This window comes from Phaenicophaeus curvirostris, chromosome 3, assembly GCF_032191515.1.
Source record: "Phaenicophaeus curvirostris isolate KB17595 chromosome 3, BPBGC_Pcur_1.0, whole genome shotgun sequence".
NCBI classification, from domain to species: domain Eukaryota; kingdom Metazoa; phylum Chordata; class Aves; order Cuculiformes; family Cuculidae; genus Phaenicophaeus; species Phaenicophaeus curvirostris.
This window is the reverse complement of record NC_091394.1, coordinates 19,938,745-19,965,278: the sequence shown is the minus strand read 5'-3', so window position 1 is coordinate 19,965,278 and position 26,534 is coordinate 19,938,745. Positions and strand designations below refer to the sequence as shown.

The 26,534-nt window shown below is 38.0% G+C and overlaps 1 protein-coding gene across 6 annotated transcripts in view; it reads left to right on the top strand.

Annotated features, from left to right (window-relative positions):
* CTNND2 (catenin delta 2) overlaps positions 1–26,534 on the top strand; it is a 662,416-nt gene that overhangs the window by 324,918 nt on the left and 310,964 nt on the right. For all 6 annotated transcript variants that reach the window (XM_069853473.1, XM_069853478.1, XM_069853475.1 and 3 more), the window contains 2 exons: positions 13,031–13,065; positions 13,514–13,630. In XM_069853473.1, the coding sequence (XP_069709574.1) occupies positions 13,031–13,065; positions 13,514–13,630 (152 nt within the window). The remainder of the gene's footprint in view (positions 1–13,030; positions 13,066–13,513; positions 13,631–26,534) is intronic.

Genomic DNA, 26,534 nt, shown 5'->3' with positions numbered 1-26,534 from the left:
ATCTGTCCAATTTAAAGCTCGCCAAATTATTTGAGGTCTGTGTTTTATTTCCCTTGTCTGCTTTTTCAGCAAAGTCAGCAAAGAAAATTAAGATTTTTATTTAACGTAACACAGTTTAGCATTTTTCTGCATAATTATACAGACTTTTCAGAGAGTGCTAGATGGCCCCTTGAGCAGAATGAAGATCAGTGACCTATCATAACACTTTAAACTATTAAGACTTTTCTAATGTGAAATTCTTTAAGGACTGCGATAGATAGCCTTTGGTTTTATCAAGCAAGCCATCTCAGCACTTCAATTCTTCTGTTGAGAGGCTTGAGATATAAGTTTATATATTATAAGTGATAAAAGCATAGCACTGAGCCTCTTGAGGGTTTTTTGGATGCAGCATTTAGAACCTGTAATATTTGTGAAGTCACTTCTGCAGTATATCAGGGCCATTTTGCTTTGGAAAATTTTGTGATAATTAAGTAACGAGTAGCTTTCACTACTGGTCCAATTTACTCCCCACTTCAGTCTCCCTGAAAGATGGGGCTTTTTACAGCTTAAAGGAGCAATAATGTGGAAATTTGAGGGTGTGCATTTGTTTTCCATGAATATTAAGGAGATTGCCCAAAACAGGAGTGAGAGAGCTGAAGTATGACAAGGTTTAGGAAACAAATCTGCTACTCAGCTCTAGGAAAATCAACTGCATGATAAGAGGTACAGACAAAGAATTTAGTACTTTCAATATGCAGAGAGTGAACAGTAGATCAATTATGGAAAAGCCAAACAACTTCTGAGACTGACTGAGCACTTGTCTTTTGGTTTTATCCGATTTTCAGTCTAACTCTTAATATTAATGCAGCCTGTCACGATTTACGTGGCTGGCAGACCTTAAGGTACAAACTGGTACACGCAGGATCAGGAAATCACATTGTCAAAGTTCCCTTGCAATGTTTTAACTCAGTATTAGAATGTGTAAATTATGTACATCTACTAAGACAAAGAGATTCTATATTTAACTGTCTCGTGAAACTTCATGTTCTGGATATAGCATATGTCTAAGTAGGAAGGTGATTTCATCCTTTTGTTATCAAAACAAAATTTCTGAGGATCATTTTTGTTCTGCAGTAACTTTCACAGCATTTTATATTGTAATATTCTGCTAGGAATAAAGATGATTCAAAATATTATTGCTCTTAGTATTACTAGTGTGATGTCTGGAAGATAATTACTTCAAGCTTCTACAAAGATAACCTTCTATTCTTAAGGAATATTCTCTTTAGTGCCTACATACAATTTTTAAAAATAGAATTATAATATATTCCTTACATCTGTTTTTACCAAATGTCTGACTTATGAGCCTGTTTTTACATGCATCGTGTTTCCTGTGTTGTAAATCTTCAGTCACTCTTAGGCAATGAATAACAGAACAAATATTATTTTCTTAGAGAACTGATTCTCATTTTCACCTCTGAGGCTTAGTGATGGAAAAAGCCAGAATAAAAAGAATGTGTGCTTAGAACAAATCTCCAAATCTGCTCGAAGGTTACATTTTTTTTGTCAGCTTGCATTAATATGATTTTAGTCATTTTCAGTAATGAATGTGTGATTAAAGGTTATCCATATAGCTAAATAGCTGTTATTACCTTGTGCCATTTTAGTTACTTGGATAATTTGTCAACTCTGTATACAAACAAGACTGTTTATGAATAAGAATTTTCATTCCCTTAGTTAAAATCATAAATCAATAGCAGTTGTTCAGGGGTTGATCCAGCTGCTTGTCACCAACCTAACAGGCCAAATTATCTTTACATTCATCCAGCATTTTAGGTCAGAGAGTGGTTCTCTGCTGCCTTTACATTCATCCACTGAAATGTAAAGTATCATCATTGCTTACATACATCACTCTTCATACTGAGTGCTTCTAGAAAAACTGAATTTCTCTATTGCTCAGTGTTTCTGATGATGTGAAGTATTAATTCATGCAGTTGTATGTGTACTACATCATGTAACAAACTCCAAATTGCCAGGATCACAGATGAAGATTATTTCCAGTGCAGAACTGGAGGGACCATCCTGGGATGTAGTCCAGTTCCTTGAAGCTGAAACTAACATCAGCTTTTTCTAATAAACTTATCAAACAGCCTTCTAACAGCATATATAATTTTGCCTTCTCAACTCCAATTGGATGGGGAAACCTGCTTTAGTACTTTTTTACATTTACTGCAAAAATTTCAACAACCAATTTGAACCAATTTGTTCTTGTTCCAACTGTGTGCTTCCTCTGATTATTTCTTTTTCTCCTGTCATTTAGCCTTGCTACGTTATAAAAACCAGTTGTGGTCCCTGCTCAGACTTGTCTCCTCTAAGCTCACCAAACTCTTCTAACTTTATCTTTATCAGTTTTTATTTTCCCTATTAAAAACCGAATAGTAAGTAAACAAGTTCTAAACAGAGAATAATGAAAGAATCTCTCAAATGCATCCCTATAGTGTTATGTCCAGGACAGGACTTGGAAGTTAGCCCAGCTTTAAGTGCAAGCTGGACCAAATTAATACCATGGGGTTGTTCCAGCCTAAATTATTCTATGACTATTCCTCTTTCTTCTCAACAGAAAATAATTTGTTGAACATAGCAGTTAAACCTGCTCTTTTTAATGTACACATCAAATTGTTTACTTAATCATCCCTTAAAAAGGATCAACAAAATACTTTCTGCGCCCTGCAGAATCTGCTCCCATTTCACGGCATTGGTTCATGTCTACACACCCAATGAAGAATACAGAAATAAAAGAAAACTTATAAGGTTGAGAGGACTACCGTGCAGTCTGTTCAGTGTCAAAATTCAGACCACATATTAACTTCAATAATGTTTTTTGTTAGTTACGAGGAACTTCTCACCACCGCATTGGCACAGTAGGAGTTTGCTCCTGACCCAAGCAGCTAATTACATGCTTAAGTTGTGGGCCAGAGCATAGCAAAGTGATCAGATAAGGAAAAAGAAGAAACATCTGAGATCTGTGTTTTCTTCTCTAAGAGGGGAGAAGGATTGGACAGGAAAGCAAGCTGTTTATGTGGAAAGTGGTGAAGAGCCCTGAAGGGGTAGGTTTTTTGGAAGGAGATGAGTAAAGCTAATGTGAAAAGGCTGTAGGGAAGAGAGGCTGGGAAGGGCTGTGATGTGCAATTTCACACAGTGACATGCTACATGCGTGCTGGAAGTTTCCTGCGTGGAATGTACTTTCTTCAAGGTAAAGACTGTCTGGCTTCTGTCTGCATAATTTCCTAAAGGAAATATGGAACTGTAAATGAATCATCCCTCAAAACGTATAGAAGATCACCTTCTTATTAGTTATCAAGGACAACGCAAAACAAATATTGTAGCTGAAGTAGTCATGTGGAAGTGTGGTCATACTTAAAATGATTTACCTGAAACAGTGGTCAGCATAAAGCACTCAGCTTGATCTGCATGTTGAGGGTTATGTCTTATGTAGAACAGGTATCCTTGTGCAGTTTTTCTGTAATGAGAAGAATAGGAGCTCTATGATATTAGTGAGGTTTTACCTGCTAGTGGTTAGTTATCCCAAGAAGAAATAGTGCGGTATCTTCCTGGACAGGAATTTTATTTCTATTGCACGGTATTTCTTTAGAAATCAATGTTCTGATACCAAAGACCAGAACCAAAAAGATCCTGAAAAAAAATGTGTTGTAATGTTTATTTTTAGGTGCCTGTCTCAGTGAATCTCTGATTTGGGTTGGGTTCCTATGGTGCTCATACAATGCATGGGGAACTGTGTGCCTCAGAACAGGATTGATCTCAACTCAATGAGTATTTCTTCTGCAGCATCAAAATACTGGGTATGGTGCTTAAGGTACCTTACATGGAATTCAGTCTCACCTCTGGATCTTCAGTATCTTTTCCGTTCCACTGGGAAACTGTCTTTCCTCTTGTGGGTATTACCGTCTCACATCCTTTCTCTGAAGCCGTCTTTCAAAACTTGAGGCAAAGAGAATGTAGCTGTGGTAGCAACTCTTAGAATGGAGTTCCTTAATTAAAATGCTGTGCTATTTACTGTACAGGATTAAGGTTTCATAGGAAAGACAAGGAATAGTCTGATGGTTACACTCAACTTAGATATTGCTTTGATTTCTCACATGTGAATAAAACAGGATTATATCTAGTTCTATCATATTGTTCACAAGTGCTTTAATAACTTAATTTTTGTGGTAAGAGGGAGGAGGGAAAGCATAAACTAGACCTTATTTTATCTTTCTTTTTATCTGTTGTGTTGTTTTCTTCAAATTATGACAACCATTACTGCATTTTCTGTGCTAGGTTGTCTACAAGGCATGCTTGAAGGGTACAGCTTTACAGGTACTGATAGCCTGTGTTGTGGTTTAGGCACTAAACTGCTCATTTGGCTCAAGGCATGGATGATTCTACCTCTCCTCTGTTGCATTTCTCTAATTTGCAAATTGGCAATTGCAAATTAGAGAATTCTGACCACTTAAGTTCCTTCAAAATATTATTTTAGATGCTTGTTTGATTTGGATCAGATCCAGATACCACCACTGGGGCTGAAGAAATATGATTGTGCACTTCTATCTAAACTATTAAGCTGGAGAGAAGTAGCAACATTTAAAATTGATAGGAGGCTGAGGAGCAACCTCATTGCTCTCTACAGCTTCCCGAGGAGCCGAAATGGAGAGGGAGGTGCTGATCTCTTCTTCCTGGGATTGTGCCAGGACATGTGGGATGATTCAAAGCTCTGCCAGCGGAGGTTTAGACTAGACCCGTGGAAGCATTTCTTTACTGAGAGGGTGATCAGGCAGTGGAACAGGATTCCCAGAGAGGTGGTTGACTCCCCAAGCGTGTCAGTCTCTAAGAGACACTTGGACAATGACCTTAACAACATGCTCTAAGTTTTGGCCAGCCCTGAAGGAGTCAGGCAGTTGGACTGGATGATCGTTGCAGGTTCTTTACAACTGAACAAAAAATTAAACAAGTCCATTTTGGGTGAAAAACTTTTAATATATCACTGGAACAGGCTGCCCGGGCAGGTAGTTGAGTCACCTTCCCTCAGGTGTTTAAGGCACGGGTGGATGAGGTGCTGAGGGGCATGGTTTAGTGATGCTAGGAATGGTTGGACTCGATGATCCGGTGGGTCTCTTCCAACCTAGTGATTCTATGATCTATTATATGATCTATGAATAGTCCTATTCCATTTCATTCCATTCCGTTCTTGTTCTGTTGGAAGTGACCTTTTTTTCTCAAATAAGAATAGGTTTGAAGCCAACAGGAAGAACTAACAATATTACCGTAGCAGAAATTCAGTTTTGAGCTAATTCCTTCTTTTTTAAGCAATCATCTATTTTCTTAATTAATTAATAAAAGGAAATTACACAATTAAGTCATTTGGATTTATTTTAACCTCTCTAAATAAGAATGAAAGAATGGTTGTATGATTCAGAGTTAAGGTCTCTCTAGCCCAATATCCTGTGTGGGATACCAGGAGCCTGAAACAGACACTGAGGGAAGAGTTTGATAGCCCTATTCATAACAGGGCAATCATACAATATGTGTTTCCTGAATGCTGTTATTGCTTCAAAGTTAAATAATATGTAACAAGTATCTGCATATGTTGCCCTGCAAATGCTTTTCCTTTGAATAGTGGAGCTTTATAGGCTTGCACTGTGAAAGGATTCTCTGTCTTCACTGTCACAGCAGCAACTGTAGAGCTGAAACTAAAGGAAGCTGGTTGTTACTGTGAGCTGAATAGCGAGTGTTTTGTGTCTAGGTGGCTAAGTTCTATAAAAACTTAAGTAAACGATTTTTGGGGGTTGGTACTCTGTGAAATGAATTCAGTAAAACAAAACAAAGCAATTAATTAAATTGATACTCTTGTTAACTGTTTCAGGAGTGGTGGTCAAAAACTACAGGGCAACAGACTGTATTGTGCTCTCTCCATTGAAAAGCAGCCTTTGCTGCCCACTTTGCAAGCACCTGAGCAGCACAGTGTGTGGAAGGTGAGGTTGCTGCTGCCTTTCTGTGCACGCTGCTTTACTTTAATAGTGCTCTCAGCGGTGTAGTACATTGAACTTTAAATCATATGTAAATAAGAAGAAATAGTTATTATTAAGCAGAATCAGTTTAGGAAGATTGGCTATAAATAGGACTGGAGAAGTTAAGAAGTAGCTTTTAAAGAAAAATCACATCTGATAACTTCTGCAAGTATTAAATGCAGAGGAAAGCATTGATCTCAGGACCTTTTTTTTTTTTGAAAATGTGGGTGTGAATATTTCCCTGCGTCACTGGAAAGAAGTACAAAACATTCATAGCATACCCACAAAGTTCTACTATTGATTTTGTAAAACCTAGGGAATAACAATAATTTGTCTGGGGAAATAAATAGTCAGTTCTCTTTCCCTGTAGGAACTGTAGCAAAGTATTTCTAATAGGTGGGAATTAACCACCTAAATGATTTCCTGGCATCTACGGCTAAGAAGAATTCTGTAATGATTTAAAAAGTCAATTTGAAATTCACATGGTACAAAAGAGCAGGCCTCAGTAAGATATGTGTGGATTTTTTCGGGGGCATTGTTTCTTTTTTTTTGTTAGTTGTTTGGGGTATTTTTTACATTTTCCAGGATTGTTTAAGGGGATTGGATTAGGACTCCTTGATATGGTAGCCAAGTTCATACCACAGCTGACTAATAAAGTGTGATTAAATATTTGAGAGAGATCACAGTGTCACGTCTATACGGTGACTACCACAGTCAGAGATTTTGTCATAATTTTAAATTGGGCAACAAAAAAATTGCACTTGGGGGCTGATCTTTTCTGTGGTAATTTATTGAGGGGTTAGTGCTTTTTCACAGAATTATTTCATGTAAAATTTATTTTTAGGGTTTTGTTTGGGTGTTTTGGTTTTTTTTCACAGAGAGTTGATACTAAAGATTGTTTACTATTTTGCAGGTAACCTGAAGTGTACTGCTGATTTAAATTCCACTTCTCCTTCTCTTTAGATGGAATATTAGTTTCTCAACCTCCTTGCTTTTTGTGAAATGCTTCTGAATCTTTTTTCTTCCATCTTCCACAACCAGAATAGCAATTTTAAAATCAGTGAGACGGTATCTGCCTGTAATTATATACAGCGATCTTTGTTTGGCTCCATTGCAGAAATAATTGAAAAGATCATGTGCTTATAAAAGTCCTTGTAAAAATCCTTTCATAGCTGTTTTATAGTAGAGTTAGATATAATTTCATGAATTCTTTAGAAAACAATAAAATGAAATATTTTTGTGTAGGAGATAGCTACAACAGTTTCTCTGAAAATGAATGACAACTGTAAGCAGAATGACCTCATATAAAGAAAAGGCAGTCAAACATTTCTTGGATAATTAAAGGAATACAAAAGTGTCAGTTTGCCCTGGCAGCCTGTATGCAGGCTCTGTGATAAATGAAGAGGTGTTCCAAAAAGAGGGAATAAAAAAAGACCTGCAACCCTTCCCAGTAAGAACTGAGTTTCTTTGCTATGGTGTTCTTCCAAGGAGCAGTAAGGCATGGGACTTGAATAAACAAATCATATGGCCTGATGTGCATGTGCACCGATGTATATTGGTGCACAGGATAAGGAAAATGAACATCTGCAGGCTGCATAATAAATGCTACACTAGGAGAAGTGTATATAGTATGGTGAGCCTCCTTCTTGCACTGTATGCTTTAGAAGATATCAATAGGCATTCATCTGAAGGGACTGGGGTCTCACATTATGACATATAATGCCTAAAACCAGACCCAAGTGCTTCTGCAATTACTGCCGTGACTGGGTAGGGTGCAAAATGTGTGCGTTGGGCAGGGGATTTGATCGAAGTTGTCTTTGGCTCACCGTTGTCCCTGCTGCCAGGGCCATGAGCACACTCCTGACTTCTAGGAGTTCAGTGGAGTCCAAGGTGCCCTTGCCCCTTGTTGGCACCTGCTTTGAAAGCAAATCCGTTGGTGTTTTTACAGGCCCTATGGCAACACTGTCTCAAGATGTCTCAGACAGTTCTTCTGCCAAAGGGCTCCACAGCCTTCCCCACCTGTGAGTTACCTCCCATGAGGGTTCTGGTTACTTTTATAGAAATGTGGCTCATAAGCTTGTGAGCCCGTGGTCCTGGAAAGCAGTATTTTGGTGTCACCTTGAGCATTCACTTGTGTGCCACCAAAACTGATTTTGATTTGTAAACTGGGAGGGGAGGTGTTTGGTGGCCGTACAGAGCTCACCTTGTTCTGCTGGTGCTGTCGTGGGACTGTATCATTGTCTCCACAGATCCCAACTTGTAATGCTGGGTTCCTAACAAGTCTGTCTTGAAGAGGACACCAGCTTCTTGTTTAGCTTTATGCGAAATACAGGAATGAATAACGAAGACTGCAAAGGCACAATTTGTTTGTTGTTTATAGACATAGTGACTGTAGCTCAAGACTGGGATTTTTCCATCTACGCCTAAAAAGGGATAAACTTGATTTAAACAGATTGCTGGTAAAAGACAGGCGCCCGTTGCTGACAATAGAAACTCTGCATCTTTGCAACACTCTGTGCTTCTGATCTTTCCATACTGTGCAGTGACAGGTAGAGCTCCCTGAGTGCTCTGTTCATGTGGTGTAGCATCTTGGCTTGTGTCAGCATGGCCAGTGGGACCAGGGAAATGATTGTGTCCCTGTATTTGGCTCTGGTGAGGCCACATCTCAAATACTGTGTTAAGTTTTGGGTCCCTTGCTGCAAGAAAGACATGGAGGTCCTGGTGAAGGGGCTGGAGAACAATTCTTAAGAGGAGCAGCTGAGGGAACGGGGGTCGTTTAACCTAGAGAAGAGGAGGCTGAGGGGAGACCTTGTCACTGTCTACAGCTGCCTGAAAGAGGGTTGTAGAGAGGTGAGTGTTGGTCTCTTCCCCCAAGTGATACGTGATAGGATGAGAGGGAATGGCATCAAGTTGCACCAGGGGAAGTTTGGATTGGACATCAACCACTGGCACAGGCTGCCTAGGGATGTGGTTGAGTCACTCTCCTTGGAGGTATTTAGAAGACAGGTAGATGAAGTGTTTAGGGATATGATTTAGCAGTGGACAGGTACGGTTGGACTTGATCTCAAAGGTCTTTTCCAACCTAGTGATTCTATGATTCTGTGTTCCCTGCAGCATGCCATGGTCATTTGCCTTTCATTCTCTTGCATGTAAGGTCACACATAGAAGGTTCCTTTCTACTTCAGTGCTTTTATTACATGCGTGCAGAAATGGGAACATGTGAGTTCAGCTGGAATCAAGATGACTACTTTGTGGATATTTACTTTGCTCATTCTTGCCTAGGGATGTAAAGCAACTTTTACTGGGATATTTACTTGCATAGATGTTTATTAAAGGTAAAATTCTAGGAACAGTGTAATGCATCCTTACAGAAGATAGATTCATTAACTTCAAGGTGAACTAAACATATGATAGTTTTCTTTTATATTTGGTTGGGGGTTTTTTTGTTCGTTTGTTTTTAGCATTATCTTTTCATTATTAAATTATTCTGCTTCCGTGGGATTTTCATGCAATAAATCCTATTTTCCAAAGATAATTTAAGTATAGAAGAATCAAAGTTTACTATAGTTGAATGGTAACACACGATTCTTTTTATCACTCAAATAGAATAAAGTAGTACCATTGTCTTATTTATACTAGAACATTTGAAGTAGATATAGAATGCAATGACTACTGATAATGAGAGAACAATACAGCCAATAAATGATAATTATTCTTTTGGGTTTGCATTAAAGGGGGTAATAGTTACACCTGCCTGAGTTCTCAGCTCATTAGTATTTTATGTGACTATTTTCTAATAATATACCAATCTAATTCTGGTTAAAATCTGCCTCCTCAAACACTAAGTTTAATGCTGTTTTCCTTAGCTCAGAACTTCTTAGTATTTTATTGCTCAACTTCCTCAGTTAAAGTCAGTAAAGTTTACCAACTTGTAAAATGTGGCATAGCAATATGCAGAAAAGGGGCTGATAATGAATTAAAAACCTTTTTTTCAGAAAAACTATAAAGGAGAAAGCTTTATTCTGCTGAACATGCTGAAGAATTTATTAGGGGGAATACTTCTCTTAATTATTTTTTTTGTCTTTTCATGTATTTGATGTGAGTATGCAGTCAGTTGTATTGATCTTTTATGAAGCTGGAAAACACCTAGAAGAAAAACACAAAAAAAGAAACATTTTATTCACTTGAGCAGATTTGGCACAGTTGTGTGACAGCCTAAAGGCTCCCTGCACAGACACGTCTGGTTCCTTCAGTCAGGAATCAGGCCAAAAGCAGGAAAAGATCATTTTTGGAGGAAAAAAAGAAAATTATGTTAAAAAAAAAAGTAGAGTGTCTAAATTTAAACTATGCAGAATTCTGATAAGATTTTTCTAGGGAAACTCTTTAAGTGTTTGCTGTGAAACTGAGGCATCATTTTGTAACCAAGAAATGACAGTTGTAATATGCAACTGTATTGGACTGTTCAAAAGCTAAAGAACATGAATATAGCTAGGGAAAACAACATTCTTTTCATAGCAGAATATATTGATATCCTTGTAGGAGCAAATACACTTTTTATTTATAATCATAGAATCATTTAGGTTTTAAAGGACCGTTAAGATCATGAAGTCCAACCATAAGCTGAACGCTGCCAAGTTCACCACTAAATCCTTTCCCTAAGCACGACATCGACATGCATTTTAAATACCTCCAGGGATGGTGACTCAACCACTTCCCTGGGCAGCCTGTTCCATATTCCATATGTTGAAAAAGAGGGTAGTATAAGGATAAAAATTTTGATGGTTAATCTGTTACCTTGACTGTAAGAGTTACAGTAGTTATTAAATGACCATTATAGTAATTGTGAGGAGAAGCCTGACTAAAACTGGAAAAGCCAAAATATAGTCAAAATTTATTGCAATTCTTTTTTAGAGTTTCTCATCTATGCTATCTTAAGGTGAATACGTTAACATGTTTCTATGGAAGTCAAACCAGTAATATTAGGGATCACTATTAATCAACCACTAGTCATTCTTGTAATAATATCTGTATTACATCACTAGTGAACTTCTACATTTAATACAAATTTACTGCTTAAAAAGGGCTAAGCTGGAGTTCCTGGAAGCGATAATTCTCTCTGTATGCACAGGCTTGATTTCCTTTTCTCATTGATTTGGGTAAGGTGGCTTTTACATCAGCATGTTCTTGCCAGCAACATTTAGTAATTCATTCAGCCAACAAAAATGCCACCTGAGGTGCCACATTTTTTTCTGTCTCTTGAGGTGGTATCTGTCACAAAGAAATCTGGATACTGAGGAGAGACTGTATAGTGGAAAGTAATACATTGCTTCCCGTGGATTATATGGATTATGTGAAGTCTAGAAAGGAAGAGTGCTCTCAAGTCTTGGTATCTCAGCTGAAGCTATATTGGTTTAGTGATTCTGAAAATTAGGCAAAAGCAATTTCAATTTGAAAAAGTAATATTTAAAAAAGAGGCACTGTCCCTAGTCACCACCCACTAGGGCTCCATTTGAAAAGGTAGTTTAAATTAAAGTCATTCCTTCCAGTTCAGCACTTTGCCATATTATTTGCCAGAGGACTCTGGCTATGTTTATCTTCAATATTATTAACTTCATTGGGCTTGACTGGAAGCATTTGGGCGTTTGAGTGTCTAATCGAAGGTCTAGCTTCTTAATCTATGAAATCTCCCTACAGTGAGTCAATGTAAATCATAGATAGTACATATCTGGTAATTGATGTATAGACTTGAATTTGTCAGGTTAAAAGTTTTCATGCCAGCTAGTAATTAGAAATTGCAGTTTTAAAATTATTTATATGTAAATTGAGCAATTATCCTTCTTTTAACAATTTCAGATCTGTTAAATAAACAACCCAATTTCTATTCTTGTAAAAAGAAATCTCCAAAAAGAAACATTTCTTTTCATTTACATTATTCTTGTTCAGAACATAGATATTAGGAGCTCTACTCACATATTCATAAGAGATCCAGAATCTGTTGGGAAAAGGGAAGACAATTCAAGTTTTAAACCCCATTTGCTCATTAAGAAGAGCATTTATTCTCAACATCAGAAAAACGTAAATTTATAGTTTGAAAAGTTAAAATTATTTGCCTTTTTTTTAACCAATGGATGCAATTGATAATTTTGGTCTCCTGTATAAATATCTTGTAAAAATGTACAAAAAATGTTTTAATTTTGAGTATAATAATCAGTTGACTGTTATCAAATAGTTACTGAGTAACTTCAATCTGTTTTGTGTTCTTGGCATGCAAGCAAGCAAGACCTATATTGAAGCATAAACACATCATGCCTTGGAGAAAAGTCTACTTATTACCTAATTGAATGTATCATTCATTTTATCATTTTTTTGAATATATTGTTCATTTTATAGGAAGAAAACCTACCTAACTCATCCTCTAGTGTGCATGTTCATTATTTTAAAATTAAGTGCTTGAACACAGAAGCACAAACACATCTAAATTTACTCTCTTGTGTAGGCCAATTGAATTAACTTAGCTGCACATTTGAATAATATAAAAATGCACATAATGATCAGTAGAACCAGGAATCATATTTCTAATTTCTTTTAGAAATCACATGTAACTGTTCAATTGAGAAAGCAATTTATAATTTTCTCTATAACAATGGAAAATCAGACGAATAGAAGGATCAATAAAATTGCAAAACTTTAAGGTTTTTGCTTTGTAATAGTGTGACTTATATATGAAGACTGAAAGTGCAGTTTCTATAAGTAGCTTTACATCACTTAAGAAGTGAAGATGCTTCCCTCCTGCTGAATGAATGCTATGGAAGTAATTCATTTAAAAATATGTAAAATAACACTGGATATGTTCTAAGTATGTTGTTTTTTCTTAAGTCTTTTCCTTTACTCTTAAATCAGTTCCTTCAGAATAGATTTAGATCTGAATATTGATGGCACACTACTGAATCATTTAATAAAAAATACTCTTTTTTTTCTGTTTTCAGTTCAACAGAAGAGCAGTTTCACTGGCAAACACAAGGTAATGTACTTACCTACATGTATGTATTACACTTTTTCTCTCCTAAAATGATCATATTTCTTAAAGAAGATGGAGAGGAAAGCAACATCTACTTCTGCAATATTTTATTTGCTTTGCTAGTTTGTGAAAGCCCTAGATAAAACCTGGCAAAATTTGGCAAAAATTGTTAGGGTTGACAAAAGTAACACTGAGACTAACACAGAGTTTTGAGAGCGGGGCACTGCTAAACATGTCTCTAACTTTTTAGATAAAACATGAACTTTCTTATTTTGCTTTTATTGACCCAAGGCCACACTTGCAAAGGATGGCATTGTTTTCAATGTGGCCAGCCTCCTCTGAATATGTGATCTTGGTGTGTACTTCATTCCTTCATCTGCTGTGGATGCTTAGTCACATGTAACTGATTTTGCCTTTCTTTTACATTTATATGTTGTTAATTTTATTACAGATGGTCAGAAGGACATAGAAGATGAGCTCACCACTGGTCTGGAGCTGGTGGACTCCTGTATTAGATCACTGCAGGAATCAGGGATACTCGATCCACAGGACTATTCGGCCAGTGAAAGTAAGTTTCTAGAAATGTGTTTTTCTAGAACCTAGACATGTGCTTTAAAACTTAATGGATTTCTTATAAGTGTTTTTCTTGATTATTTTCTGATGTTGGCAGAAGACAGTCTAGGTGTAAGCAGGCAGATTGTCTCCTTGAATTTGCAGGTTAATTTTTGGGTTTGTTTGTAATGGAGAGAATCTCACTGATAGTTTGTGGGTGAAAAATACAAATGTGGATTATATTTCAAGGAAAATATTTTGTAATTGCAGTATTGCTATACTGTACTATAAAGTCATGTCACAAGACTTCAGCGTCACGACTACAAAAGTAACTTTCAAACAGCACTTTTTCAGTGTGCAAAAGTAATAAAATGAAAGGTAGTCTGGGGTTGTGAGTAATCCTGATGTCTGTTTGTAACCCTTGGCCAGGCAGCTGGTACATGTAGAATCATAGAACGGTTTGCATTGGAAGGGACCTTTAAAAGTCAACTAGTCAAACTCTCCTGCAGTTAGCAGGGATATCTTCAGCACAGTCAGGTTGCTCAGACCCCTGTCTAACCTGACCTTAAATATTTCCAGGGATGGAGCTTCTACCACCTCTCTGGGCAACCTGTTCCAGTGTTTCACAACCCACATTGTAAAAACTTCATTCCTTGTATCTAGCCTGAATCTACCCTTTTTCAGTTAAAAAACATTACCCCTTGTCCTATCACAACAGGCAGTCTAAAAGTTTGTCCCCATCTTTCTTATAAGCCCTCTTTAAGTTCTGAATGACTGCAATAAGGTTTCCTCAGAAAATGTTTCCTTCTTAATCCTTAAGACTAAAGTTTTCAGATGGATAAACAGGCAGAATTAAAAGTGAGGCAGCGAATGGCAGCTGTAGTAAGAAAGCTGAAGTCGTTTCTCAGAGTCTGGTTCACTGGTCATTTAGCAGCCGTTCGGGTTGCAGAATTGTGCAGTGCGTAGACAGGTTCTTTGCTAGGTCCGGCCAATGGGAAAGTAAATCAAGGCTAAAAACCAGTAAAAGTGAATGTTCTACTCAACAGATGTCTCCAAACACTTGTGCTCATGAGTCATATACACTGAGACAAAGTTTTTCAACAGATTAACAGGTCTGTTATCACATGTAGCACTAGATATTGAAAAAAGCAGGTTGATTCCCTATTTTCCTTTCCCTTTCCTTACTCTTCTGTCTGATACCAGTTCCTGTCATCTGCCACAATATGTACCCACTTTCATGTCACTCCTACTTTAGCTCCTGACACTGCCATGGTTTTTCAGTTTTCTCTGGTATTCCTCTGCATCTCCTTCCCTCTGCTCAGTTGAGCCTTTTTTTGTCTTTTTCAGTCCCCTGCTGCCCTGTGGCTGATTTATGTCTTTTGAGGTGGCCACCCAAATTCTGCTTTCCTGAAACCAAAGGGCATGACCTCCCTTTTGTCTGGAAAGGCTAATGGAATGTGAAAACCACCTTTTGCAAAGCATTTCTAGCAATGACGAGTCGTCACCCGAAATGTGGTCATCAGGTGGTGAAAGGGAGGCATTGCAAATTGAATGCAGAATTTTAATTTGTCAGAATATTTTTTATGCTTTTAAAACATGATTTGCAATAAAATTCAAAGCTGACAAGCCTCAGGCTACGAAAAAATATCACTTTTCATGTGCACAAGATTTCTGGGCCCACACTGTCACTAACACTTTTGTTAAGATGTTGCTTGATCTGAACAGAATCTCTGTAATGAACATGTGTTAAGATATTGCTTAGTCTGAACAAAATTGAGAAAACACAATGAAACAAAGTGGGCCTTTATATCTGACCTTTGTTTTTCTTCATTTAAGGGCGAGCAGAAACAGATTAAATGACTAGCATAATAATGATGGTCTTCAAAATGCAGTTCAATAGAAAAATGAAAATGGGTAGATGGCAATAGAGGAGACTGGGGGCAAGGAGGGACGTGCTTATATGGGAAACTGCTAGGAACTGACTGAAGAGATGGAAACTAAGAACAAATGTTAGGGAAAGATGAAGAATGTATATTGAAAGAAATCAAAATATGTGAAGACAACTAGTATGAAAGCAGATTTCTGTTGAGTATCACAAAAGAAGATAAGACACAAATAGGAATGTTGATAGATGAGAAGGAGAATAACAAACGTAGGCAAATTGAAAACAGTGATGAAGAAGAGGAACAATAGAGATGGATTGTGTAGGGGACAAGCAGGGGAGGAACTGAGTTTTGTTGAAGCTGAAGGTCTAGTCAGAAAACTGAAAGCTGAATTTGCTTGGTTCGATGGTTTGTTCATGGGACTGGGAGTTAGGTGCAAAGAGAGAGAACAACAGCGTGATGAGAATGACATTTAAGAAAGGAAATAGTGGTAGAGTTATGGACAGGACAATAGCTGTCTCTAAGAAATTAGGTTTGGAGAGAACAGGCTTGTGCTCACAAGGAAGCAGGCTTCCCCACAGAGCTGCAAGCTTGATTTTCTTCATTGTCAGGAAATATTTGTGAAGCCTTTTGTCACAGTGCCTCATACTCCTCTGCTCCAGGCCTACCTCATAATGAAACTAGATTGCTATTTGCCATTTATAGTTTTAATTAAGAGTCAGTTGTATATGCCAAAGCTAACATTTGCAGCTCTGCTGATCACTCATAAATGCAATTAGAATGTCATATACTGGATTTTCTTTTTCTTTTGGGGGTCTTTTTTCAATTCAGAGTAAAATATCACGAACGCTTGAGACAGTTAAAACGTTACTATGTTTGCAAAGTCAAAAGTACCAAAGTCAAGGCTGTCTGTACAGCATAATTTGAATTTCTTATGATTGCCTTATAAAACAATTATCGTGCCATGTTTTGTACATTTTCTGTGCATGTGTCATTTACCCCAAAGCTAAGGCTCAGATTGTACAGTACACTAGAGAGAGATTTCATCTGGGGCACGCTGACTTCTCTAAGCAATGAGTAGAGCACACATACTAAATTAAAACAAAAATCTCATGTGTGACAATTCAGCTTTGCACTTTAAATTTAGTTGTATCCTTCCTATGTGTCCTCAAGTTCTAATGTTATAGTTGTGAAATCATTCAGAGCACCTTCTGATACCTAGTTTTAGGTGTTCCCAGTTAGTTTGCAAGTGTGCTGAGAACAAACAGATGTAACTGGATACTGCAGAAGCATAGTCTCAACATTTCCAGTCTGCCTTGGTAGATTTTTAAATCGTCATATTAAGCAGAGCATGCCTGCCCAGGGATGTGACCGCAGCTTCTTTTTCTGAGCTGTGTGTGTCTAGTCTAACCAGTTAATCTGTCAGTAACTCTGCCTTTGTAGAGGATTAGCATGTCTGTAGTCAGAATCTTTACGATTCAGTTTCATGCGTTCTGAGTTTCTCAGAATTAGTTTTAAAAAGTCACCACATAGCAGCCGGCTGTTATAATACTCTAAATCCCAAACATCACTTCACATGTGCTATTCCTTTAGTAGCAAATAAAAGCCATGAAAAAAAAGGCTAATGGGACAAGTCACATGAAAGGGGCTTACGCAAGAGGGTTCTGTATTGCTAATAGAGACGCTCACTAATTAGCTTGAGTGTGAATCAGCAAATAAAAATAATATAAATATATAAAGCCTTCATTAATTTGGTGAAATGCAAGCAGAATGATCACTGCTTTTAAAGTCATTATTAGCAGACAAAGACGGACAGATTCATAACTGCTGTGTGCTCTCATACAAGTTTCTGTGATTGGACTGACCCTGGGACAGGGTTATATGCATCTATGGGGAACTGGCTCACTGTTTCCCATCTCTTTCTTCCATCCTAACTCAGTACAAATTGATTTCCCAAAGCCACGTGCTTCCAGTTACAAGTGAACAAACAAAAAGTAAGGAAACTTCTAGAATTACGCAAGAAGCTGCATCTGAGTTAAGACTTGAACCAGTATCTTTGTGGCCCACCTTGTACTGCTGTGCTTTATCTTTATGCAGCTATAGATCTCTCACCACTGTATCACTCTAGTTTACATCAGATGTGATCTGACAGTTTTTGTGGAGTCACAGGGGAGTTCAGCCTGTCGTGTTTGTGGGGATATCACCAGCAGGACAACAGTGGTCCTTACGTACGCGTTCCCTTAGGCTGGGCAGGTACAGGCTGCTGCTTGTATATGGATCCCTCAGTGTCACTGTGAGGGCACTCAATCTATCCTCCTTCCCGCTGTACATTGCTCTTACACCCATCGTGGCTGCCTGGAGCTGACTGCAGAGTTGGCTGCTCCTATCTGAAACCGCTTCTTTCCTCCACCATTATGTCTTTCTAATGGGAATTGAAAAATACTGCTTTTGTATAAAAGGTAAATAACTGTCACTTTGAATAGGATCAGGGGAAGATCAGGCAGATGAGAGCCATGGTAGTCACATATAAGACACTGGAGACAAGTCACGGGAGAGGGACATAACAGCACAGTAAGGTTGGGACCTGAATTCACTGGGGAAGGAAACACACAGGGGAGTGAAATTTAGTTTAGAACTGAGATAATGCAATGGGTATTTCAGATAGACATAAAACACAGGAGTACTGACTAGTGACTGTAGATCAGGAAAGATATTTTCATGGCAGAATTGGTTAATTTAGTGGGAAAAGGCATGTGAAAAAAAACATTTTGAGAGAGCTGAGTATCTGTTGTGGAGACCAAAAATTAATATTTCAGAGTAGAAAGCTTGGAAAGGTGGATGATAAAGGAAAGAAGACACTTTTTCCCTCCCCTTCCCACCATGCACCACTGTCTCAAAATCACACAACTACTTCAGATTTGTTCCTTTTATTACCTAGTCATTTTTTTTTATTACCTAGTTATTTTTGTTTTGCTTTGTTTTGTTTTGTGTTGTTTTCTGCTTTTTTCCCCCATTGCGCTGAACTGAAAAGGTAGAAAGCTTCATGGAGGGAAGGAGATTAGACACAGATATACAGCTCTCTGAGTGAAGAAAGGTGATTGCTGAGGATGTTTGTCATTAAGGCTTAATAAGGTCACAGTCTGGTCTGCAGATAAGTGGGAAAGGTCCTGATGATCTGCCTGAGGCCCCCTATGTCCTTCTTTTGTAACACAGAGAAACTGGAGGCCTCTGAGCAATCATTAAGGACCAAACTACATTTTCCTGCTAAAGTTTATAAATCTGCATTTTACATATGGGTTGTGTAAGAGTGAGGTAGATGTGGAACAGAAGGAATACATTGAACCTGTATTTTCTTCCCTCCTACTAGTTCCTGTGTACTCCTGTCCCTGCGGGTCATGAACGTGCCACGTCAGAGGACTGCCATAATACTAGCATCGATATTAATTCTGAGATAATTAGATGAAGCTCATTGAATCCTTACAGACTACATTGAATCCTTACAGGCTACAGGGGTGGAGACAGGCAGTGCTTACTCCCTCTATCATGGCATTAGGAAAATGAAGGTTAAACATACTGCTGAGATTACTGAGCAAATCTATTGGCACCTTCTTCCTAACTTAAACCACAGTCTCAAATGTCTCCTAATACAGGAGTCTCTAATTTTGGGTTAAGGCATCGATGCTTAAATCTTTTATGTGATTTCCTTTGCTTCAGTCTCCACAAAATGAACATAAGACCAATCTTAAAAGGATTGTGGGACAGATTTATGAAGCTTTTGGTGTTTAAGTTTCTCACTGAAACTGAACTGTTTCACTGTTTTTCACTTGCTTAGTCACTTCATGTGGCAACCCTCCTTCTTTGCTCTCTAAATCAATATAACCAACTGCAGCCACAGAGTTCTTGTTGACATGGATCAGAAAACCTCTTGGATCAGTCTTACAACTGTCCGATATTTTTTGAATGCTACATTTTAAGTTTCAATTTAAAAATTGGCGGTTTATATTGGATTTGTAGTTTTTCCTACCTACCTTGCCAGTATTCCAGACAATTATTTTTCCCAAAATTTTCTGAATATATTTTTATCTATATCTGTGACCCTGTTGTCCTGGTGCTCAGTAATAATTACAGTATTGAGCTTACTGATAAGGGAATAAATACAATGTATATTAAATAACACTGTCTTCTTGGCTAATGCCATTTCAAAGTACACTTCACTGGGGCTACATCTTGACAGAAATGCAGGCAGTTAAAATGTCTCAGTCTTTCTAGGGAAGAAAAAGCATAGCTAACCACTGAGGACTCAATCCCACAATATATTATATGTTTTAGTTACTTGAAACTGTTTGTCCAAAACGCAGCACAAATGAGTAGTAGTACCATTTAGATGTTGATTTTTTTTTCCTCTAAAGAATGATTTCTGCTGCAAGAACAGGTTATTTTTATCACATGAAATTATATATAAATGTTGTATTAGACAGATAGGGTTTTCACTTAAATAACTTGTCTAATTCTGAGGCTAAAAAGATGGGCTAAGCTCTTATTTTATTATCTTAATTCAGTTGTTTCAGCAATTTTTTACAATGACAGATCCTCCTTACTCAGTGTGAAAGCAGATGTCCCAGTTTGAAAGAGCACTCCTTGTTCAACCTTTATTATTTTCATCCTTTATCAGCTGCTTTATTCATAAATACTGAAAATGGACTGAAACAAAAAGGCTTTATTTACACAATGAATGTGTAAAAGGATGTGTGTTTATCTGTTTTCTATCCCATAGCTCTTGCTTTGTGAAATTGCCACCTGTCAGATGGCTGACATGCTCAATAAGATGAAATTTGGCATCAGTGGACCTGACAATTTGTTGATAGATGATGTTATTTCCATTTCATTATCTGCTCTGAGAGCTAGGGCAATCCAGCTGAGTCATTCTTTGTGCACACAAAGGATGTGTTCTGGTGGGATCTCGTGGTAAACATACACACTAATAGAAATCACGTGCTCTTTGAGTACATTTTAGAAATGAAAACCACCTAGGAAGTGTGTGTGCCCCTCTTTCATTTTAGGATTGAAGTCTTTGGAGTAGGAATGGCAGAAGTGCACAACACGGCTCATGACACCTTTATTTCTGCTGCATTGATGCAAACCTGGAAGTTATCTGACTCAAGAGTTCTTAGCTCTGGACAAATCTTTTAGAGTATGAGGTCTGAGGAAACTTTAATTTATTGATTAAACTTCTGCCAGTATTGTAATATATTCAGGGTAAATATTTATGGTTGAGTGTTTTGGATGCCTCTCCCTGTTCCATCCACCTCTTCTAATATGAGCCTTTTCAATATCTTGGCTTCAAAACTTTGGGGGTTTACAGTCATCTTTGCCAAAACTGTAACAGGGTAAGTCTTTTGTTAAAGGGTAATCTTACACTTCCATGTTGTATGTTCTCACGGAGAAAGTTGTGCAGAAATTGTCTAAACTCAGGGTCAAGTTCAGTCTTTTGAAGTAGTTGTTAAATACTTAGGTTTCTGAGAAATGGGGATAAGATGATGAGGTTTCTGAGAAATGGAGATAAGATGATGTTTCCTTTATCCACCTCTCCTTTCTGCCCTAGTCACCCTAAGTGTGAGCATGAAATAATTATTATGTCATTTAGCATTTTAATGCCACTGGCTGGTGGCAAACACTGAGACCTTCTTCCAGGGGCACTCCTCAGCAAGAGATTAATGTCTTTGCAAAAGAGCTGACCATGTAAAGTTTCTGTAGATTAATTGCTAAACCCACACTAAGACATTAAGATTTGATAATAATGAAGCAGGCTCTAGCAATGACCTGAGAGCCAGCTCTTATATCTCAGTATCAGTGTTTACAGCCAGTGCTGCCTCAGGAAATGCTCCATCAGCACTGAGCATCCTGAGCTTGTATTATTTTCATCCTGTGTCAGAGGCAGAGTTCAAAGGTATTGAGAATAGCATCAGATGAAAAGATGTTGCTCAAACACTGTCATTCACTGCTTGATCACCTCTCCTCTTATAACGGTTACAGGATGGTAAGGGCCAGGTAAAACAGGCACATCTTTCTTGTTGACGTACCACGTCCTATTAAATTCATGTCAGTCTTCTCACTTTAAGAGCATAAGTGAAATTTTCCTTTTCAGTCCCTTCTGCTATGCAAGCAGGAGGAGACCACTGCAAAGAGTCAACACAGTATTGGCTCTCATCCATGGAATTCCAGGCAGGCTTTGTTATCGGCTACACCAGCTATAGTCCACTATAGGTTTCTGACTGCAGCTTGGGTCCAGCTGATCTTGTCCTGCTTTGGTTTTCTTCCTGTCTTCAAGTTCATATTTGATTGTTTACAAGCAGGAGGCCTGGTGAAGGCTGATGGAGCCATTGCCATTCAGGGAGGGAGCTTCTGCTTTCCCTGGTTCTTCAGGGTTGGAACAAAAGTTGTTGTGGGCACCGTCCTGTGCTGGAATTCAATCGTCTCAATTCTTCTGTGGCCCTTCTGTAGACTGGTAGGGTGCCTAAGGGGTTTATGGTCTTCTCAGGGAGAAGGTGCTGGAAACCACTGCAGAAATACCATTCAAAACATGATGATCCAGTAGTGCTCTTACCTCAGTGTTGGACCTAAACTGCTACAGGCTGCCTCTCCTCAGGAATCTCCAGCCAGAGACACTCATGCCATCTTAACACCTCTCTTTAGCCGTCTCCTTTCCTGTGTTCTCTCGCCTTTTCTTGCTGTCCCATCTTTTCCTGAACTACCCAACCTCATATCTGTTTCTTCCCTTCTTGTTTTAATTCCATCTTTTCTTCTTCCAGCTTCTTTATCTTTTGTGTTCTCATGCATCATGAAATACAGCCTCAGCGTCTCGTCCCCAAAACAGATGATGATTCATCCTCAGAGGCAAAAAAAAAAAAAGAAACACTTTCTGCCTGGAAGTGGCCTTGCTGTCATCACTTTTTACATGCTTACGTAACTTCAGGCCAATTCAGGTTGCTCATTGCTGTGTCATGTTTGGAGTCCAAAGGAAACACTATAGCAATATTGCAACTAAGTAATTTCTCATTTCCCTCCATTTCTGTGCAGCTGCCTATAGGCTATATTTTTATTTTGATGTTCTGTTGCCTGCAGCATGGTTCTTAGAGTTTCCTTATTTCTGGTTATGTCTACGTGATGAAATGTGCTTTTATATATAAATTCCATACTGATATCACAAAATTACTTCATATCTCTGGAGTTGCTTGTCCTGAGATGAATCCAGTTTTGGTACCTGGTGTCATTTCGTGCCGTGCTACTGACTTAAAATCCTTGCCTAAAGAAAACAACCCCTCACAATCCAGCTTTATTATTATAGTGTCAAAATGTGAATGTCAAATTAACACAGGAGCAGTAACAGCAGGTAAAATACATGGGAGAAGGGAGGGGGAAGAATGGAAAGGTGAGAGTCAAGACCAGGACTGCAGGAACAATTAGAGCAACATGAGAGATGGAAAGGAGGTAGTGATCAGCTTGTAATGCTTAGCCTGTGGCAAACAAATCCTGCGCAGATGACCAGGTGTTCCCTCATCCACTGCAGGAAGCAGTTACTGAAACTCATTAGAAAATGACAGTGACTTATGGTAGCATCTGTAGGAGCAGAACAAAGAAAGACTTTTGGCATCCAAACCTACAATGCAAAAGAACATCAGTAAATATTGTGTCTGTAGTACCGGCCACGAAACAAATGCACCCACATCCTCGTGACAGACTGATAAACCACTCACCCTACTCCTGCCTTAGTGGCATGCCAGCACCCGCATGCCTGGCACAGTTAGAAGTGCCAAGAGCTGCATTGTTCTGAGATCTGCTGGTGCCAGCTTGTGAGCGTAAAGCAGCGGGTAGATGCAGCCTCGGAAAAAGAGGTAGTTGGTTTGTTAGCCTGGGTAAAATTATTTTGGCAGGTATGGTGTTGGGTTTTATTTCTTTCGTGTTGCACGCAGTTTACACAGCTCTCAATAAAGCTGGATCTTTGTGCCTTCTACAGTAACACAGAGTAGGGAGTTGCCTCCATTCTGGCCTTATAGATGGATAAGCGCAATTTCTGAGTACAACATCAGAGGATAAAGTGCACATTTGTGGGCACAAAGAGAAAGCAGAAGGAAAAAGGCGTGCTTTCTGTTGTATGGCAGAGGAGTTCTGGGCAGATGAAAAAGATTGTCATAACATTTTGACCTTTTTGACTTACTTCTTAATTGACTTCTGAAGCAGCGCTAGACACGTTCTGAACTGGCTCGCCTCAGAGACCAAATAGCCATTTTCATTTGTGGACAGAAAAGAATCAAGATTTAAGCCTGTCAAAGGTCAGAAAAAAATGGAGTTCTGCTTCGCACAAGAAGGGGAAACCTGTTCTGTGCTATTAGTTAAATTCATCAAACAACATAATAGTATAAAAGATCTACTGGTGCCTTTTGTACTAGATCCATGTATCTGTGCGTAGTTTTATACTCTTTATAATCAGAAGCTGGTAGGCACTATTTTTTCTAATTATTATTATTTTTCAACAGTCTTATTTAGATCTACCAGAAGAGGTTTGTCTGATTTTTTGATTCCTGATAATGCATTCAGCTTCCATATGAGTCATAGTTGCGTGATGTCTATAGCCATCTGATTTTATTTCCTAGAAATAAAAAGGGAACACATTAGTTTAATACTATCAATAGCAGCTTTAGGCTGTGCTAGGCATGGAGGGTGACTACAAACACTTGACATTCACAGTCTTCAAAGGTATAAAACATTTCGAAAAAATAGGATTTAATCATACAAAATATGTTCTTTGTTTAGGTGGCTTTTCTTTTCTCTGTAAATAAAGCATGCACTCCATTTTAAATGTAGTTATTCTTTGCAAAATGGAAGACTGATAATGAAAACAATTAAAAAAACCCAATTATTTATGTCAAAAGTCAGTGTTTCCTGAATGGAACCATGACAGTTCCTTATGAGTTGGAGCTTGGTGTCTGTGTTGCTGCATACAGTGCATCCTCCTGCATGCAAATTTATTCTTGTGGTCACATTCAGAAATGCTTCTAATCCCATCCAGAAGCCCAGTTCAGGTGCTGTTCTCTTGTGGTTCCACAGTGTCACCTTTTAATAGACAGCAAACTTCTGTTACAGTGAAGTATTGTGTGACTTCTGCCACTCCTGCTATTGCATGCAGTCTGCAGGGTTTCACCAATTTCACATCATCACCATTAGCAAATCATGCCACTTTTTTATATTTTTTCAGTAATTCACACCGTGTCTGCCTTAGGCAACTGACAAGGTTTTGTTGGCAGAGGCTTCTCATGGAGGTGTAACAAGTGCTAGCAGAAGTTCAACTGCTGAAAGTGCTCCAGATCTTCCTTAAATATCCCTAGATGAAAGGTCAGAGGATATTATATTTCCTCTCTGTGTCCACTATAGTGCAGAAATGTGATTTAATAGTTATGCTTGCTGCCCATCTTATTCCTGTGTTGTTTGTATCTATTGCTCCTTTAAACCACAACATCCTAATGACCAATGATAAATTATCTCTTTCAGAGACTATCTGATTTCAGTATCTGCAGAGTTTAGCAAGCGCTTTCATAAAATATGATTGATCTTCTACAAAAGAAGTTGTTTAATCTTGGGATCATTTAAAATTTTGCATTGGTAGGTTATCCTTGTTTTTAATTTAAATTTAGGATAGCTTTTTCTATTAAAAAAATACAAAGACAAAGGTAACTTCTGTATTCTAAGACTAAATATGTATAACTGTCCTTGCTTGGTGCACGTCTCTAGGTCTTGTTCTCTAGCTTCTTCAGTTAATTTCTCTCATTAGTATGAAACTCCATATTTTTTACTACTGTCAAACATTTACAAGTGTTGCTTATGAAAGAAGACCTGACTGTATTAGACTTCATACAAACACCTGGAGTAGTGCTATGTGTGGTGCAGTACAGAAAACAAAATATACACTAAGTAAATAACACTGGGGTTACCCTGTTACTTCAGGATTGCTTAGGCTTTTCAATGCTACTTTGTTCCATTTCCTATTTGCAACATTTCCTATCTTCCGGAAGACTTTGATATGAACTCACTGGAAATTCTGTTAGTTTTATAGTATAGCATCTACAAATTTTTGCCATAGAAGTTATTTATCCCTAATGAAATTCTTCCCTGCTGAATACTTCCTTACTAAGTTCAGCTATTGAAGAACAACTTATTTCTCTGATTTTCTTCCTGTCCCTCACAGGTGCAAAAGTGGCAGATTTTAAACACTGGGCAATGTATTGTGAGTGCCAAAGTTGTGAAACATGATTCTACCAAACACCAAGAGGAGATCACGTTTGCCACTCTGTAGTTCTAGATTAATTGCACGTGGATTCCTCTTATTTGGAGGCACTTCCTTAGCATTATGCAGTAGTTGGAAACCTGGTAGTGTCAGGAAACCTGTCTGAACTAGATATTGGTGCTAGCCCCTCCTTATTCCCCCTTTCCCAACCCTGGAATTTGAATATGACCATTAAAAAAACCTTTTAAGTATTAAAAAAAAGAACCATTTACTCTCAGCGTGGGATGCAGGCATTATGTTTTTTTCTATGCACTTCATATCCTATGGTTTTCTACTATTCGTTCTGAACCTTTATGGTTCTTAACTATCCTTTGGAGTAGTGATCTGTTATTTCAAATCCTAGCCAACATTCTTCCCTTCTACAACAAAGGCAGGCTTTTTATCTTGTGTAAAAATCATAAGATAATCAGCATGTAATGAAGCTATTTTCTATTCCCAGGTTACTTATGGCTTGAAATAAAGTGTTCATCTTTCATTCCTATAGTAATTAGGTCAGAAAGAGAATTAAAAGGGATCTCCTTTTATTGTTCACTTACATAATGGTATCAGCCTAGTTTTTTTTCATCATTTCTCTAGATATATGTAATTTATAGAGTTCTTGGATGAAAACAAACTTATTTTATGTTTCCAAATGCATTCCACCAAATCCTATTTTCCTGTACCTTAGAATAGCTTCTGTAGCAACATTAAAGCCTTTT